This window comes from Nycticebus coucang, chromosome 12 (assembly GCF_027406575.1).
Source record: "Nycticebus coucang isolate mNycCou1 chromosome 12, mNycCou1.pri, whole genome shotgun sequence".
Taxonomy (NCBI): Eukaryota; Metazoa; Chordata; class Mammalia; order Primates; family Lorisidae; genus Nycticebus; species Nycticebus coucang.
In genome coordinates this window covers 100,695,558-100,710,303 of record NC_069791.1, presented here as the reverse complement: position 1 = coordinate 100,710,303, position 14,746 = coordinate 100,695,558, and the positions used below count along the sequence as shown (strand labels likewise).

General features: G+C 40.2%; 1 protein-coding gene across 2 annotated transcripts in view; it reads left to right on the top strand.

Moving 5' to 3' along the window:
- Nucleotides 1-14,746, top strand: part of CREBBP (CREB binding protein) — a 156,096-nt gene that overhangs the window by 29,415 nt on the left and 111,935 nt on the right. For both annotated transcript variants that reach the window (XM_053554722.1, XM_053554723.1), the window contains exon 2: nt 3,787-4,499. In XM_053554722.1, the coding sequence (XP_053410697.1) occupies nt 3,787-4,499 (713 nt within the window). The remainder of the gene's footprint in view (nt 1-3,786; nt 4,500-14,746) is intronic.

Sequence of the window (14,746 nt, the reverse complement as noted above, 5' to 3'; positions counted from 1 at the left end):
ATAATATACAGAGTGATATTTTGTTATATGTATACTACATGTAATGATCAAGTCAGGGTATTTAGGATATCCACTACCTCAAACATTGTTATTTCTTTGTGTTGGAAAAAGTGGTTATTAAAGAGCACTTAGTGAAAGCCTGTGTTCATGTAGATAGGGCCGGGAATGCAACAAACACAAACCAGTAGTTACTGTGGAGAGGATTTTTTTTTTTTTTAACTGTAATTTATGTGATGTTTGTATCTGCATACCTTAGTGAACCTCCAAATTTAGGTCAGCATAATAGCATAAAAGCAATGGAATGGAACACAGAAGCACATTGAGACGCAGGAGCCGACTGGTGAGTCCCCAGGTGCAAGCCCTCTGCTCTTCTATGGAGCTGTCTGCTCTCTCCAGGATCACATTCCTGTCTCTTCAAAATGACATATTCTGTAACCATGATGAGGCACCCCAAATTGAGGGGCCTTCTATAAAACAACTGGCCTCTATTCTTCAAAAATGTCGCTTAGGGAAGATAAACCCTGAGAAATCTTTCCAGATTGAACTAGATGACAGAGACATAACAGCTAAATGTACTGGGATCCTGAATTGGATCTTGGATCAGGAAAATATTAATGCATGTGATGAAGGGCATTATTGAGACAACCAGCAAAATTTGAGTAAGGACAAGATACTAAATATGGTATCAATGTTACATTTCCTAAACTTGACAAATGTACTGTGATTATGTAAAAAGAAGTTTTTAAGAGATGTATACTTCAGTCCTTGGAGGAAATGGTCATACTGTCTGCACCTTGCTATTAGAAAGGTTCTGCATATACTGTGTGTATGTATGTGTACGTGCATATGTGTGTACGTTCGGCAAGTAACACCTTATTCCTTACAATCAGGTGGGAAGAAATGGGTTTGTATTAGAGGTAGTTTGCTAGGCTGAAAAGAGGGAATGGTCAATTCTGCAGAGGTAGCGCAAAGAAAGTCTTCCTACTCACTGTTTTTATCCTAGTGGGGACTGGTTTCTTAGACCAAGAGAGAGAGCATCCACAATAAAGGTTACTGATGCACGTGACAGTGAAAGAAGAATGAGAAGAGGTCTGGGGCCCTGTTTTGATGGCTTCATGTGCCATGCTAAGGAGTTTGGATTTTCATAAATAGGATGGGTGTACTATATACCAGTATATGTTTAGCTGCAGTGACATAAACTCTAACTAAAATGGCCTAAACTATAGTAAGTGTATTTTCCCACATAACAAGAAGTCTGAAGGTGGGGAGGTTCTAGGTTGGATAATTTAGCAGTTCAGGGATGACTTTACCAAACCAGGTGTTTGTGTTTTTACTGTGGCCATCCTTAGTGTGAGAGTAGTAACTGTTCTCTTGGTTGCCACAGACCCGTGACAAAATCTAGTGAAGAAAAGAGAGATGTCTTTTTGAGTATCCCATGCAATGAGGAAGGAAAAACTTTTCCAGAATGGTCTTGGTTGACATATCTTCACATTCCCATAGCTGGGATTATGTACCCTACAAGGGGAATGGGATTATGATGGTTGGCTTATCTGGTCACTCTCCCTCCTGAGGTCCAAGAAAAGTTTCCCCTTCTTTAGAGGGACCTCCCAGATGGCCACCTTGGGATTAAGTGTGTTTTGCCAATGGCAAAGGGAATGTGTTGTATGAGCAGATGTTAGGATCCCCCAGAATGAAGAAGTTTTTAATTTTCTAAAGGTGGGTGTGTTAGGTTAAAAAAAAAAAAAAAACACAAGTACCCATTACCGTACCACATGGCCAGTGGGCCTCCTTTTCCTTTTGGGTTGTTACTTTCCAGCTGTTGCTTACATTCATGTACTTAAGTAGTTCTGATCTTACTCTATGTGTCATTTTCTGTACATTTTCCATTTGCGTGTTTTTCCATAACATACGTTTTTTCCTACATTTTCATAGTCATCGTGATTATTTAATAGTTGTGTACCATTTTATAATATTATACAGCAATTTGTTAAACCATCTGTTGTTGGATAACAGTAATGGTGGCTAGTTCTGAGCATTTACCACCTGCAGGCACTGTCTTAGGACTTTACATTTATTAATTCATTCTGTCCTCACAAGCACCTTATGGATGTAAGGGCTGTTATTACCCCCAGTTTCCAGATGAGGAAACTGAGACAAAGAAAGGTGACTCACTTTGCCTCAGTAACTTACCCATGGTCACACAACTAATAAGTGGGGAACTAGAGGCAGAGCTGGGGTTCACATGTAGGCAGTCTCAGTCCAGAGTCTGTAACCACTAGGCAAACTGACTCTGGATATTTTTTGTGCTTTTTTTTGTTATTCTTGTTGCTATTACAGATAATGCTAAGATGAACCTTTTCTGTATGGTGTCTTCTTTGCATATATATGAGTCATTACAAAAGTTGACTGAAATACACAAAAATAAGAATTGTAAAAATCCATGTGGATAGAAACAAATGAAGCCTTCCTAGCAATGCTGATAAGCCAAGCAAATTGAAACTTGCATGGTTGAATCAGAAAGGATGCTGTCAGCTATGTTTCTTGGAAATGAAACAAAAGACCCTAATATAATCTGTCTCTAAACTTTTGTGATGACCCCACATACACATACATGTGTAGCCTGGTTATTGTGGCTTGGAAAATGCACAGGAGGTAAGAGAGTAGAGATGGCACATAGACCACACTTGAGAGAAATTTGAGAGGGACTAGAAAAAAACAGTTCCTTTACTTCCATTTGTTTCATGGCCAGGAGAGATCATCTATTTTGTTCATTTCATCTTCCTCTAGGCAGATAATCAGTGGTATCTTTTGTTCACCTGTGCTTGGCAGTCTGTGTGTTACTCATTAACATTTATCCTTTTGTATAAATAAAAATATTTTTAAGTTCTTATTTTTTTTTTTTATTTTTTATTTTTTTTTTCAGTTTTTGGCCAGGGCTGGGTTTGAACCCGCCACCTCCAGTATATGGGGCCGGCGCCCTACTCCGCTGAGCCACAGGTGCCACCCATTTTTAATTATTTTTAGTTTCAGTATATATCTTTTTTATTATATCCTGTATTATTATTTCTCAACTGTGAGAAATAACTGATTTTGTGTAAGGCTAATTTTTTTGATATTTTAGTTTTTAAATATATAATTGCTTAATGGTAGGCTTTAATTTCCTCAATTGCCATTCATTTAACCCAGTGCCTGATTTTTTACACAACTCTGTCCTTACATTCTTTTATTTTTTTTTTTTTTGAGACAGGGTGGAGTAATGTTGTGATGAGGCATGTAATCCTAACTGATGTCTGTTTAACTTTTCCTCCTTCATAATTCGAGAATATTTTTCCTTGTTTTATTTTATTGAAGAAACTTGCAAATCATTTTGATATTACTCTTAAGACATGCTAGTGATGGCTCAGCGCCCATAGCACAGTGGTTATGGTGCCGGCCATATACACGAAGGCTGGTGGGTTCAAACCCATCCTGGACCAGCTAGACAACAATGGCAACTGCAACAAAAGGATGGCTCGGCGTTGTGGCAGGCACCTGTAGTCCTAGCCACTTGGGAGGCTAAGGCAAGAGAATCACTTGAGCCCAGGAGTTGGAGATTGCTGTGAGCTGTGACGCCACGGCACTCTAGGGAGGGGTGTATAGTGAGACTCTGTCTCAAAAACAAACAACAACAACAAAAAAGACATGCTAGTGTTCCATGTTAAATGCCCCATTCGGTTAAAAATCATAGTAACTTAAGATAGAGCCATTATAGTTGGTTTCTCATTTCCATTTCTGTTTAATTTCTAGATTTTGGATCTTTGTTTGACTTGGAAAATGATCTTCCCGATGAGCTGATCCCCAATGGAGGAGAATTAGGCCTTTTAAACAGTGGGAACCTCGTTCCAGATGCTGCATCCAAACATAAACAACTGTCGGAGCTTCTGCGAGGAGGCAGTGGCTCTAGTATCAACCCAGGAATAGGAAATGTGAGTGCAAGCAGCCCAGTGCAGCAGGGCCTTGGTGGCCAGGCTCAAGGGCAGCCGAACAGTGCAAATATGGCCAGCCTAGGTGCCATGGGCAAGAGCCCTCTGAACCAGGGAGATTCTTCAGCCCCTAGCCTGCCCAAACAGGCAGCCAGCACCTCTGGGCCCACCCCCCCTGCTTCCCAAGCACTGAATCCGCAAGCACAAAAGCAAGTGGGCCTAGTGACCAGCAGCCCTGCCACGTCACAGACTGGGCCTGGCATCTGCATGAATGCTAACTTTAATCAGACCCACCCAGGCCTCCTCAATAGTAACTCTGGCCATAGCTTAATGAATCCGGCCCAGCAAGGGCAGGCGCAAGTCATGAATGGATCTCTTGGGGCTGCTGGCAGAGGACGGGGAGCTGGAATGCCATACCCTACTCCGGCCATGCAGGGGGCCACAAGCAGTGTGTTGGCTGAGACCTTAACGCAGGTTTCCCCGCAAATGGCTAGCCACGCCGGACTGAACGCAGCACAGGCAGGAGGCATGACCAAGGTAAGTGAGCTTCTTTGATTGTGTCTTATTTAAATGTGGGGTCTTCCCTTTCTGTTTTCTCCTGTTCACAAGCCACTTATATTTGAGAGAGACACATTTGTTAGCTGGGGCCTTTCTTTCCGGATTGAAGATCTGTACCCCATCTGTGTCTTAAGTATTCTTTGTTTTTTTTGTTTGTTTGTTTTTGTTATTGTTTGCTTGTGTGTGTGTGTGTGTTTTTTGTTTTTTTTTTTTTTTTTGACAGGGCAGGGACTCACTCTTTCCTGGGGTGGGAGTGCAGTGGCATCATCATAGCTCTCTGCAACCTCGAATTCCTGGGCTCAAGTGATCCTCCACCTTAGACTCCTGAGTAGCTGGGACTATGGGGGTATGCCACTATGCCTAGCTAATTTTTTATGTTTTGTAGAGACAGGGTCTCACTATTGCCCAGACTGGTCTTGAACTCCTGGGCTCAGTTGTTGCTCCTCCTGCCTCAGCCTCCCAAAGTGCTAGGATCACAGGCGTGAGCCATTGCCCCTGCCCTAAAATGAGAATTCTTAAAGAAACTGTCAGTAGGATAGCTTGCAGGTCAGGCAGTTGGAAAATATAGGAAATTCCTTTGGTCTGTTAGCCTGTTTTTAATGTTAAACTCTGAGGAAAATGTGTGGAAATAGGAGTACATAGTAGAAAGGGGCAACCCTGCTGGAAATCAGCTTTTTGTTGCATCAGTGAATCCAGTAAAGTGTGCTTTTTTACCTCTACTTTACCCTATTGGTGAATTACTTATTAGCATATGCCCTTCACAACTCCTCAGTAAAGGATCTCTTGTCCCAGTCTCCATTTTACTGATGAAGAAGCTGTGTACCCAAGCAGCAGAGCCAAGGAGAAGCCTGGGCCCTTGGGTCCCAAACACAGCAGTAGAGCAGTGGGTCTCAGAGCAAGGCCCTTGGACCAACAGCATCAGCATCTCTGGGCTTTAACAAGCCTCGAGGTGGTTCTGAGGCTCCCACAAGATTGGGAGCTCTGCTAGAGAAAGACCTGGGCTTGGGCCTGCAGCCACCCTTGGAATTGCTGTCTGGAGTAGGAATTGAACTTGGAGAGGAGGGGAAGGCAAATGCCAAGATAGATAGGAGATAGCTTAAAAAGATGTAGGCTATCAGAGAAGAAGAGTGCAGAGAAAGAAACACAGGTTGATTTCCTGTTGAAGCAACAAACCCTGCTGCACTTCTGCCACCAAAGGCTTCTAAAACGCAACCACCAGTGCAACCTATTTCAGGCAGTGGAATTCAGCATATTCTAGATCAGAAAAACAGTTTGGCTGTTCTTTGGATTCTATTAGTCCCAGATAAGAGTTAATGAGAGTATTAAGGGATAGATGTCATATCCTGTGACTGTCTTAGGTAAGGAGAGGAATTTTTTAAATTAAAGAACTAAAAGTGAAGCTACTAAGGCAAGAGTATTGCTTAGAGCCCAGGAGTTGGAGGTTGCTGTGGGCTAGCCTTGACACCATGGCACTCTAGCCTGGGCAACAGAATAAGACTCTTGTTTTTTATTTCAGGTTAATGTGAGGGTACAAACAACAATTTATAGTGTTTGCATTTGTTAGGTAGAGTCCCTCTTGTAGTTGGGTTCTGCACCTAAGAGGTGTGTTACTTTTAAACAGGAGTACACCAATTCTCTGCCTCCTCCCTTTCATTCGCCCTCCCCCCAGCTTGAATTGAATTGAGTTTTTTTCTTATGTGGGCATGTCATTAGATTGTCTACTGATGGCTTCATGTTAGTATTGAACACATTGGATACTTGCTTTTCCATTCTTGTGATGCTTTACCAAGAAGAATGTGTTTTATCTCCATGCAGGTTAATAGAAAAGATGTAAAGTCTCCATCTTTTTATGGCTGAGTAGTATTCCATGGTATACATATACCACAGTTTATCCATTCCTAGGTTGATGGGCATTTAGGATGTTTCTACATCTTGGCAAGAAACTCTTTTTAAAAAATAAAAAATAAAAAAACTAGAAGTGAAGGAATCCTCAACATTAATATTGTTTATCCCTCTATGGGCGGCGCCTGTGGCTCAGTGGGCAGGCCGCCAGCCCCATATACCGAGTGTGGCAGGTTCAAATCCGGCCCCGGCCAAACTGCAACAAAAAAATAGCCGGGCTTTGTGGCGGGCGCCTGTAAGTCCCAGCTACTCGGGAGGCTGAGGCAAGGGGATTGCCTAAGCACGGGAGTCGGAGGTTGCTGTGAGCTATGTGACGCCATGGCACTCTACCGTGGGCAATAAAAGTGAAACTCTGTCTCTACAAAAAAAAGAAAATTGTGTTTATCTCTTTTGAAATGTAGAAAGGACCATGAACTTAAGTTTTACTTGTACTTGGCATTTGAAGGATGGGTTGTGTATGGGGGTATTTCTTAGTGTCCCATTGTGAAGGAATTTCTCATGGGTTTATGGTTTTGGATAGATGAATATTTGTTTGTTCCTTTTCCTAATTCACTCATCGCTATACTCCTTACCCAGTTCAAAAAACTTTTATTTTGGAGAATTTAAGACATATAAAGAAGTAGGCACAACAGCATAATGCAGTGGTTCTTAAACTTTTTGATCTTAAGATTCCTGAATAATTAAGATTTATTGAGCACCCCTAAAAGATTTCTTTAAGATGTGCATTATGTCTCTCAAAGTTTACCATATTAGATATTAAAAACAGAATTTTGAAATACAAGTATATAGGCTTGGTGCCCGTAACTCAGTGGTTAAGGCACTGGCCACATACACTGAAGCTGGTGGGTTTGAACCTGGCCCCGGCAAAACAACAGTGACAACCACAACAAAAAAATAGCCGGGCATTGTGGTGGGCCCCTGTAGTCCCAGCTATTTGGGAGGCTGAGGCAAGAGAATCACTTAAGCCCAAGAGTTTGGGGTTGCTGTGAGCTATGATACCATGGCACTCTACTGAGGGCAACATAGACTCTGTCTCAAAAAGAAAAAAATTACAAGTATATATTTCATAAGCTGTCTAGTATGGCAATGTCACATATCACAAAGCATCTGGAAAACTCCAGTGTGTTCTTATGAGAGAATGAGAGTGAGAAAGGCAAATCATGTCTTAGAATTTTATGGAAATGGGTTTTTTTTTGGTTTGTTTTGAGACAGTCTCACTGTGTTGGCCTGGATAGAGAGCCACGGCATCATAGCTCACAGCAACCTCAAACTCTTGGGCTCAAGCGATCCTCTTGTCATAGCCTCCCGAGTAGCTTGGGACTGCAGGCACCCACCACAACACCTGGCTATTTTTAGAGACAGGGTCTTGCTCCATGTCAGGCTGGTCTCAAACCCCTGAGCTCAGGCAATCCATCTGCCTAGACCTTCCAGAGTGCTAAGATTATAGGCGTGAGCCACCACACATGGCTATGGAAATAGTTTTGACATTGTGGCTCCCCTGAAAGGATCTGGGATCTTGGAACACACTTAGAGAGCCTTTGATAACATGTAAAACTTAGACTTTGTAGATACAAACATAAGGCCATTATCACATCTAAATAAACGAATGATTCTGTCATGTCTTCCAGCGTCCGTGATATTCAGACTTCCAGTGGTCTCAGATGTCATAATTTGTTTTTATAGATTTTTATTCAAAATCCAAGTAACCCATATTTCAGTCACTTGATATAGCTCTTAAGAATCCGATAGTCTGTAGGATCCTTACAGTTTACTTACTCAAGGAATTGTTGTTGGGTTGTTATCTGATTTGTCTGGGTGTTTCGGATTTTGCTGATTACAAAATCTGCAGCACTTCATGTTCCTCTCTCCACACAAGTTTTTCATTCCATCTTAGGGGGGTTCCTTTGTACAACATGATCTTTAAAACACCACTTTGTGTACGTTCACTATTTGGAAAGTAAGCTACATTGGTGTGGTAGGGGTAGTCTGGTCTCTCATAAGTATCTCAAAGCAGCCACCTGGAGGAGTGGAGGAGACTAGCATTTTTTAAGGACTCGTGGCATTTGGGTGAAACAAAAGGGGGCAAAAAGACAAACCAAGAGACAAGTCTACTTTAAACAATTCCTTCTTTGTAACATGCTAGTTGGCCAACTAAGATTTTTAAAATATATGCAGAGGAAAAAAAGGGTTTTTAAAAATGTATTTTTGTTTATTTTTGATTTTTTGAGGTCAGGTTTTAACTCCATTGCTGTAGGCTACTATCATGGAGGCACCCTAGCTCACAGCAACCCCAGACTCTTGGCTCAAGTAGTCCTCTTGGCTCCTGCCTCAGCCTCCTGAGTAGCTGGGACTACAGGCGCCCAGCATTATGACTGCTTAGTTTTTGTATTTTTAGTAGAGATGGAGGTCTCATCTCGTTCTTGCTCAGGCTGGTCTAGAACTCCTGAGTTCTGGTGATCCTCCCACCTCGGCCTTCCAGAGTACTGGGATTATAGGTGTGAGCTGCCATTCCCAGGCAGAAAAGACAACTTTTAAGATGAAAATTTTGTTCTAAAAATTATCTTTACAAAGGAAATACATATTTTCTATGAAATAATTCAGATAATAGAAAAGAGTAGCCCCCTTCTTACAGATAACCACATCTGTATAGATATTATTTATTAATGCACAGCCTTAAAAATTACATAGGGAACCAAACTATACAAGCACCTTGCTGTTTTACTTGACAGAGTATGCTAGATGGCTTTCCATGCAGAGCATGTGAATTTTTTCCCCCCAACTGGTAACTGAGAAGTATCCCATTATATTATGCACCATGATTTATCTATGTAATCCTCTGATGATGAACATTTGGGTTGTTTCTGACTTCACTAGTACAAACAATGCCACAGTGAATGTGTGCTCACCTAAGCTTATCCACATGCATCAGGCAACAGTCTGAAAAGCAGAATTAATGGGTCAAAGACTTAGTTAAACGTTTTGTTTTTAGAAAGTAAACATACATACAGTTTAACAACAAACAACCATAAAAAAAACATTAAGAAACAAGAACTGAAAAGTTAATCTCCCTTGATTTTTGAACTTTAAGACAAATATTATTTATCTGTCCTGCCAGAGATGATCTATGTGTATAGATCCCCAACCATAAGCAACAAAAATAATTTTATGGTTGGGGGGTCACCACAACATCAGGAACTGTATTAAAGGGTCCTGGCATTAGGAAGATTGAGAACCACTGATACAGAGGCATAGAGATGAGTATGTGTATAGATATCCCCCCTAAACATAAAGAGTAGAATAGGATGACATCTTTCTCTGAGCTCATATATTTCCCTCCCCACCCACCTCTTCATAGTACAAGTTAGAGATCGTTCCATGTTCAATATAGTCGTCAGTTGTTTTCGTAGGTGTAAAGTAGTCTCTGAATTGGGTATATCTTCATTTATAGGACTTGTGCCCAGTAGGCTAAGCATTTAGGTTGTTTATATTTTTTTGCTGTTGTCTCAGTTTTGCTTTTAACTTACTTATACATATATCTTTGAACAATGAGTAACTGTATCTGCTGGATACAGTTACTGGATAATTTCTCAGAAGTGGAATTTTTGGATTAGAAGATACTGATATTTTTAGTAAGCATGGATATTGCCAAATGCCCTAAAAAAATATTGTGCAAATTACACTTTCATCAAGAGCAAATGAATTTCTATCCACATGCTCACCAACACTGTTCATTATCATCCTTTTACTTGTCATTCCATTAGGCAAATTGTTAAGAATATCCGGGCGGCACCTGTGGCTCAGTCAGTGGGGCGCCGACCCCATATACCGAGGGTGGCAGGTTCAAACCCGGCCCTGGCCGAACTGCAACAAAAAAATAGCTGGGTGTTATGGTGGGCGCCTGTAGTCCCAGCTACTCAGGAGGCTGAGGCAAGAGAATCGCTTAGGCCCAGGAGTTGGAGGTTGCTGTGAGCTGTGTGATGCCATGGCACTCTACCGAGGACCATAAAGTGAGACTCTGTCTCTACAAAAAAAAAAAAAAAGAATATCCTATCGTAAGTTCATGGGCATTTATATTTTACTAACTGCTTGTGTTCTTTGTCCATTTTTCTCTTGAATGGTTTCTCATTCTTGTTGGTTTATATTCTTAATATTCTTTGTATATTAAAAGTTCTAAGCCTTTTAATAAATGTCCCCTCCCTTTTTTTTTTTTTTTTTTTTTTGCCGAAGTCTGTATTATCAAGAATATGGTCATGTGGGTTTATAGTCTGATAAGAACTGTATTTACCAAATGTATGTTTTCAGTTTTTATAGAAGCAGATTTATCCATTTTTTTCCTTTATAACTTTCAGGTTTTATGCCACATTTATAAATACTTAATGTGTTTCAAAAGTGTGAAATACTCACTGGTATTTTCTTCTGTATTCCTTGAATTTTTATTTTGGCTTAAAGTGTGAGAAATACTAGAGATCCAACAGTAAATTTTTTTTCCAAATTACAGTCATCAGTACCATTTATTTAGATATTGGTAGTCCATTATTTTCCCCATCTATATGATGTGTTGTTTTTAGTATATACTTCATTCACTTTTCAAATACACAGAGTTTGGGTCTAAATCTGGGCTTTTTCTTTAGTACCATTCATCTTTGCTTATTACCCTGTTTCCCCGAAAATAAGACAGTGTCTTATTTTAAAGTGTGCTCCCAAAGAAGCGCTAGGTCTTATTTTCAGGGGACGTCTTATCTTTCCTGTAAGTAGGTCTTATTTTTGGAGGATGTCTTATTTTTGGGGAAACAGGGTACTATGCCGGAAACTTATTGTCCTAACTATATAATAAATTTTAATAGATGACTCACATTGGTTATTCTTTCAGATATTCGGTTCTCAACACCAGCTACACATCAGAATTACCAGAGGGGTTTATAAAAACACAGTACCCAAATCCTGCTGCAGAACAATTAAATATGGTCTGGTCATTAGATGGTATAGGTGTTAATATAGTGGATAGTTCCTCAGATGATTTTCATGACAGCAGGGTTGAGAATCACTGGTTTAGATAAACTTCAGGACTGTTTTTTCAAATTCCTAAGAACAAAAAAATCTCGAGATTTTGGTTAGAATGGTACTGAATCTTATAAATCATTTTCAGTGGAATGTGGCATTTTAACAGTTTTGTGGTTTCCTGAGTCGTCTTATTCTGTCTGTGCAAAATTATCTTTTCATGGCGTATTTTGCTGCTCAGAGCAAAAGTTTTCTTTTTCTAGGTAATACATCTCATTAAGTTTGTTCCTGGATATATTGTGGGCTTTTTGTTGCTCCTGGAGACAAGTTCTACTTCTTTTTTTTTTTCTTTTGAGATAGAGTCTTGATCTGTCACCTGGACTAGAGAGCCTTGACCTCAGCCTAGCTCATAAGCAACCTCAAATTCCTTGGGTTCAAGCGATCCTCCTGCCTCAGCCTCTTGAGTAGCTAGGACTACAGGTGTGAGCCACCATGCCCAGCTCATTTTTCTTTTTTAGTAGAGATGGGAGTCTCACTCTTGCTCAGGCAGATCTCAAATTCCTGAGCTCCTGTGATCCTCCTGCCTCAGCCTCCTAGAGAGCTAGGATTATGGGTGCGACTAGGTTCTTCTGTTTTATTGTCTTCTACCTGGCTGCTATTTTAATATAGGAAAGATGTTGAATGAATATTACACTTTGATATTCTGGCTACTTTATGAGATTCTGTTATTTACTCTAATACAAATTAGAGCAATCAGGAGATACTGTTGTGTTTCCTGAGTAGATAGTCATCTTTGGCATTATTGATATTTTTTGTCTTCTCCTTGCCAACGTATCTACCAGTGTTTATGGGTTTGAGCATCCCTGTCTTGTATCTCACTTAAATGGAGGTGTGATCTAGCATTTTATTATTAAAGAATAATTGAGTTTTAGTTTGTGATCATTAGTGTATTTCTTTTTAAATTGTGACATAATCTATTTCTTCTTTATTAGATGTTAGATTTTATCAAATTTCTTTTTCTCATTTATGATGATTACCCTTTTTTTTTTTTGCTTTTATTTATGTGATAAATTATCTAAGTATGTTTTCTTTTTTTTTTTTTTGTAGAGACAGAGTCTCACTTTACTGCCCTCAGTAGAGTGCCGTGGTGTCACATGGCTCACAGCAACCTCCAGCTCTTGGGCTTACGTGATTCTCTTGCCTCAGCCTCCCGAGTAGCTGGGACTACAGATGCCCGCCACAACGCCTGGCTATTTTTTTGTTGCAGTTTGGCCGGGGCTGGGTTTGAACCTGCCACCCTCGGCATATGGGGCCCGCGCCATACTCACTGAGCCACAGGCGCCACCCAGTATGTTTTCTACTATCAAATTTAACCATCCCTATAATTGTAAAATTAAAAGTCGATGTATTGAATTTTAATAATACTTCATTTAGAATTTTGTTTCTTAGTAATCAATAATGAGATTGCTTTGTAGTTCTTTTTGTTCTTTGTCAGGTTATGTTAACTTGGTCAAAAAGGATTTGGAAGTTTTTCACATGTATCCTCTGGAATAGTTTAAGTAGCATTAGAGAGGCTAGGCATGGGGGTTCACACATGTAATCCTAGCACTCTGGGAGGCCAAGGTGGAAGGATTGCTTGAGCTCAGGAGTTCAAGACCAGTCTGAGTGAGAGCAAGACATCCCATCTGTACTAAAAATAGAAAAATCAGTTGGGTATTATGGCAGGCACCTGTAGCCCCAGCTACTTAAGAGGCTGAAGCAGGAGGATTGTTTAAACCTAGAAGTTTGACATTGCTGTAAGGCAGGCTGATACCGTGGCACTTTAGTCCACGCAATAGGGTAAGACTGTGTCTCAAAAAAGTAATAAATAAATAGCATTGGAATGATGTATTCCTTAAAAAACTGAGAGACTTTACCAGTAGAACTGTATGGGGTTTAAGCCTTTTTGTTTTGTTTCTCCTGGCAAGTAACTTAGGATCATTGACAAGATCTTGCTGTTTTCTATAAATCCTAGCCTTTTAGACTCTTGGTCCCCTGGGTCAATGTAGTTTTCTTTCAGAAAAGTCTAAATTGGCTGTGTTTGTGGCTCACATTTGTAATCCCAGTACTTTGGGAGGACAAGTTCAAGACCAGCCTGGGCAACATAGTGAGACATCCCCCTTCCCTTCTGCCATCTCTACAAAAAAAAAATTATTTTTCAGAGACCTATAGTCCTAGCTGGCTACTTGGGAGGCTAAGGTAGGAAGATTGCTTGAGTCCAGGAGTTTGAGGCTACAGTGAGCTCTCTGGGTGATGGAGCCAGACCCTGTCTCAAAAAAAAAGAAAGAAAGAAAAATAGAAGCCCCAATAAGTGACAAAACCAGTAATGTACCCATGCAGGGCCTCTTTAATTACTAACCATTGCATCCTGTTCTTGGGGTTGATTTTACAGTTTGTATAGATACAGTGTTGTGAAGTTTTGTTTTTTGTTCTGTTTTTAAGACAAGGTCTCTCTCTGTTGCCTGGGCTAGCTAGAGTGCAATGGTGTCATAGTTCACTGCAACCTCAAACTCCCAGGCTCAGACAATCCTCTCACCGCAGTCTCCTGAGTAGCTGGGGCTACAGCTATACACCATCATGCCTGGCTAATTTTTTTTCCCCCCAGAGATGTGGTCTCACAATGTTGCTCAGGCTGGTCTTGAACTCCTGGCTTCAAGCCATCCCCCTGCCTCAACCTCCCAAAGTGCTAGGATTATAGGCATGAGCCACCTAGCCCAGTTTACATTTTAATAGTAAATTCTTTTCAGACTTTAAAATATGTTGATGAGTTGTGCAAAAATTCTTACAATTCTTAAATATTCTTGATGTTTATAATTATTTCCACTTTCTTGTTTTTAATTTTGTGTGACTTTTGGCCATTTTAACAACATGGCATGATATCATTTTAAAAAACAAGGGGGTAAAACAAATTTTTCATTTCAATAGTAGCAAAACTTGTAATTATCTTTTTGGGGGAGTATTTCTCTCATTTTCTACTGAAAATAACGTAAATGTTTATTCTCTAAAAGGAAAGCAAAAAAGATCAACTTAAGGGGATTTAGAAACCATATAGGCAGTTAAATTACGCTTTAGCTATAGGTGGTGAGAGATACTGCTCTTCACAGAGAAGATGGCAAAAGGAAACCAGAAGCTGGTAGAAAAAGCAGAGTGTTCTGGTGTTATTTGGCCAAGGGGCCCAGAAGCTTTCTAATTTTAAAGTTGATAAAAATTTGCTTTTGTGGCCTTAGAAATTCTTTGAATCCTTTCTTCTTGCTAAAAAATCTAAAAAGGAACCAAAATAGTTTGTA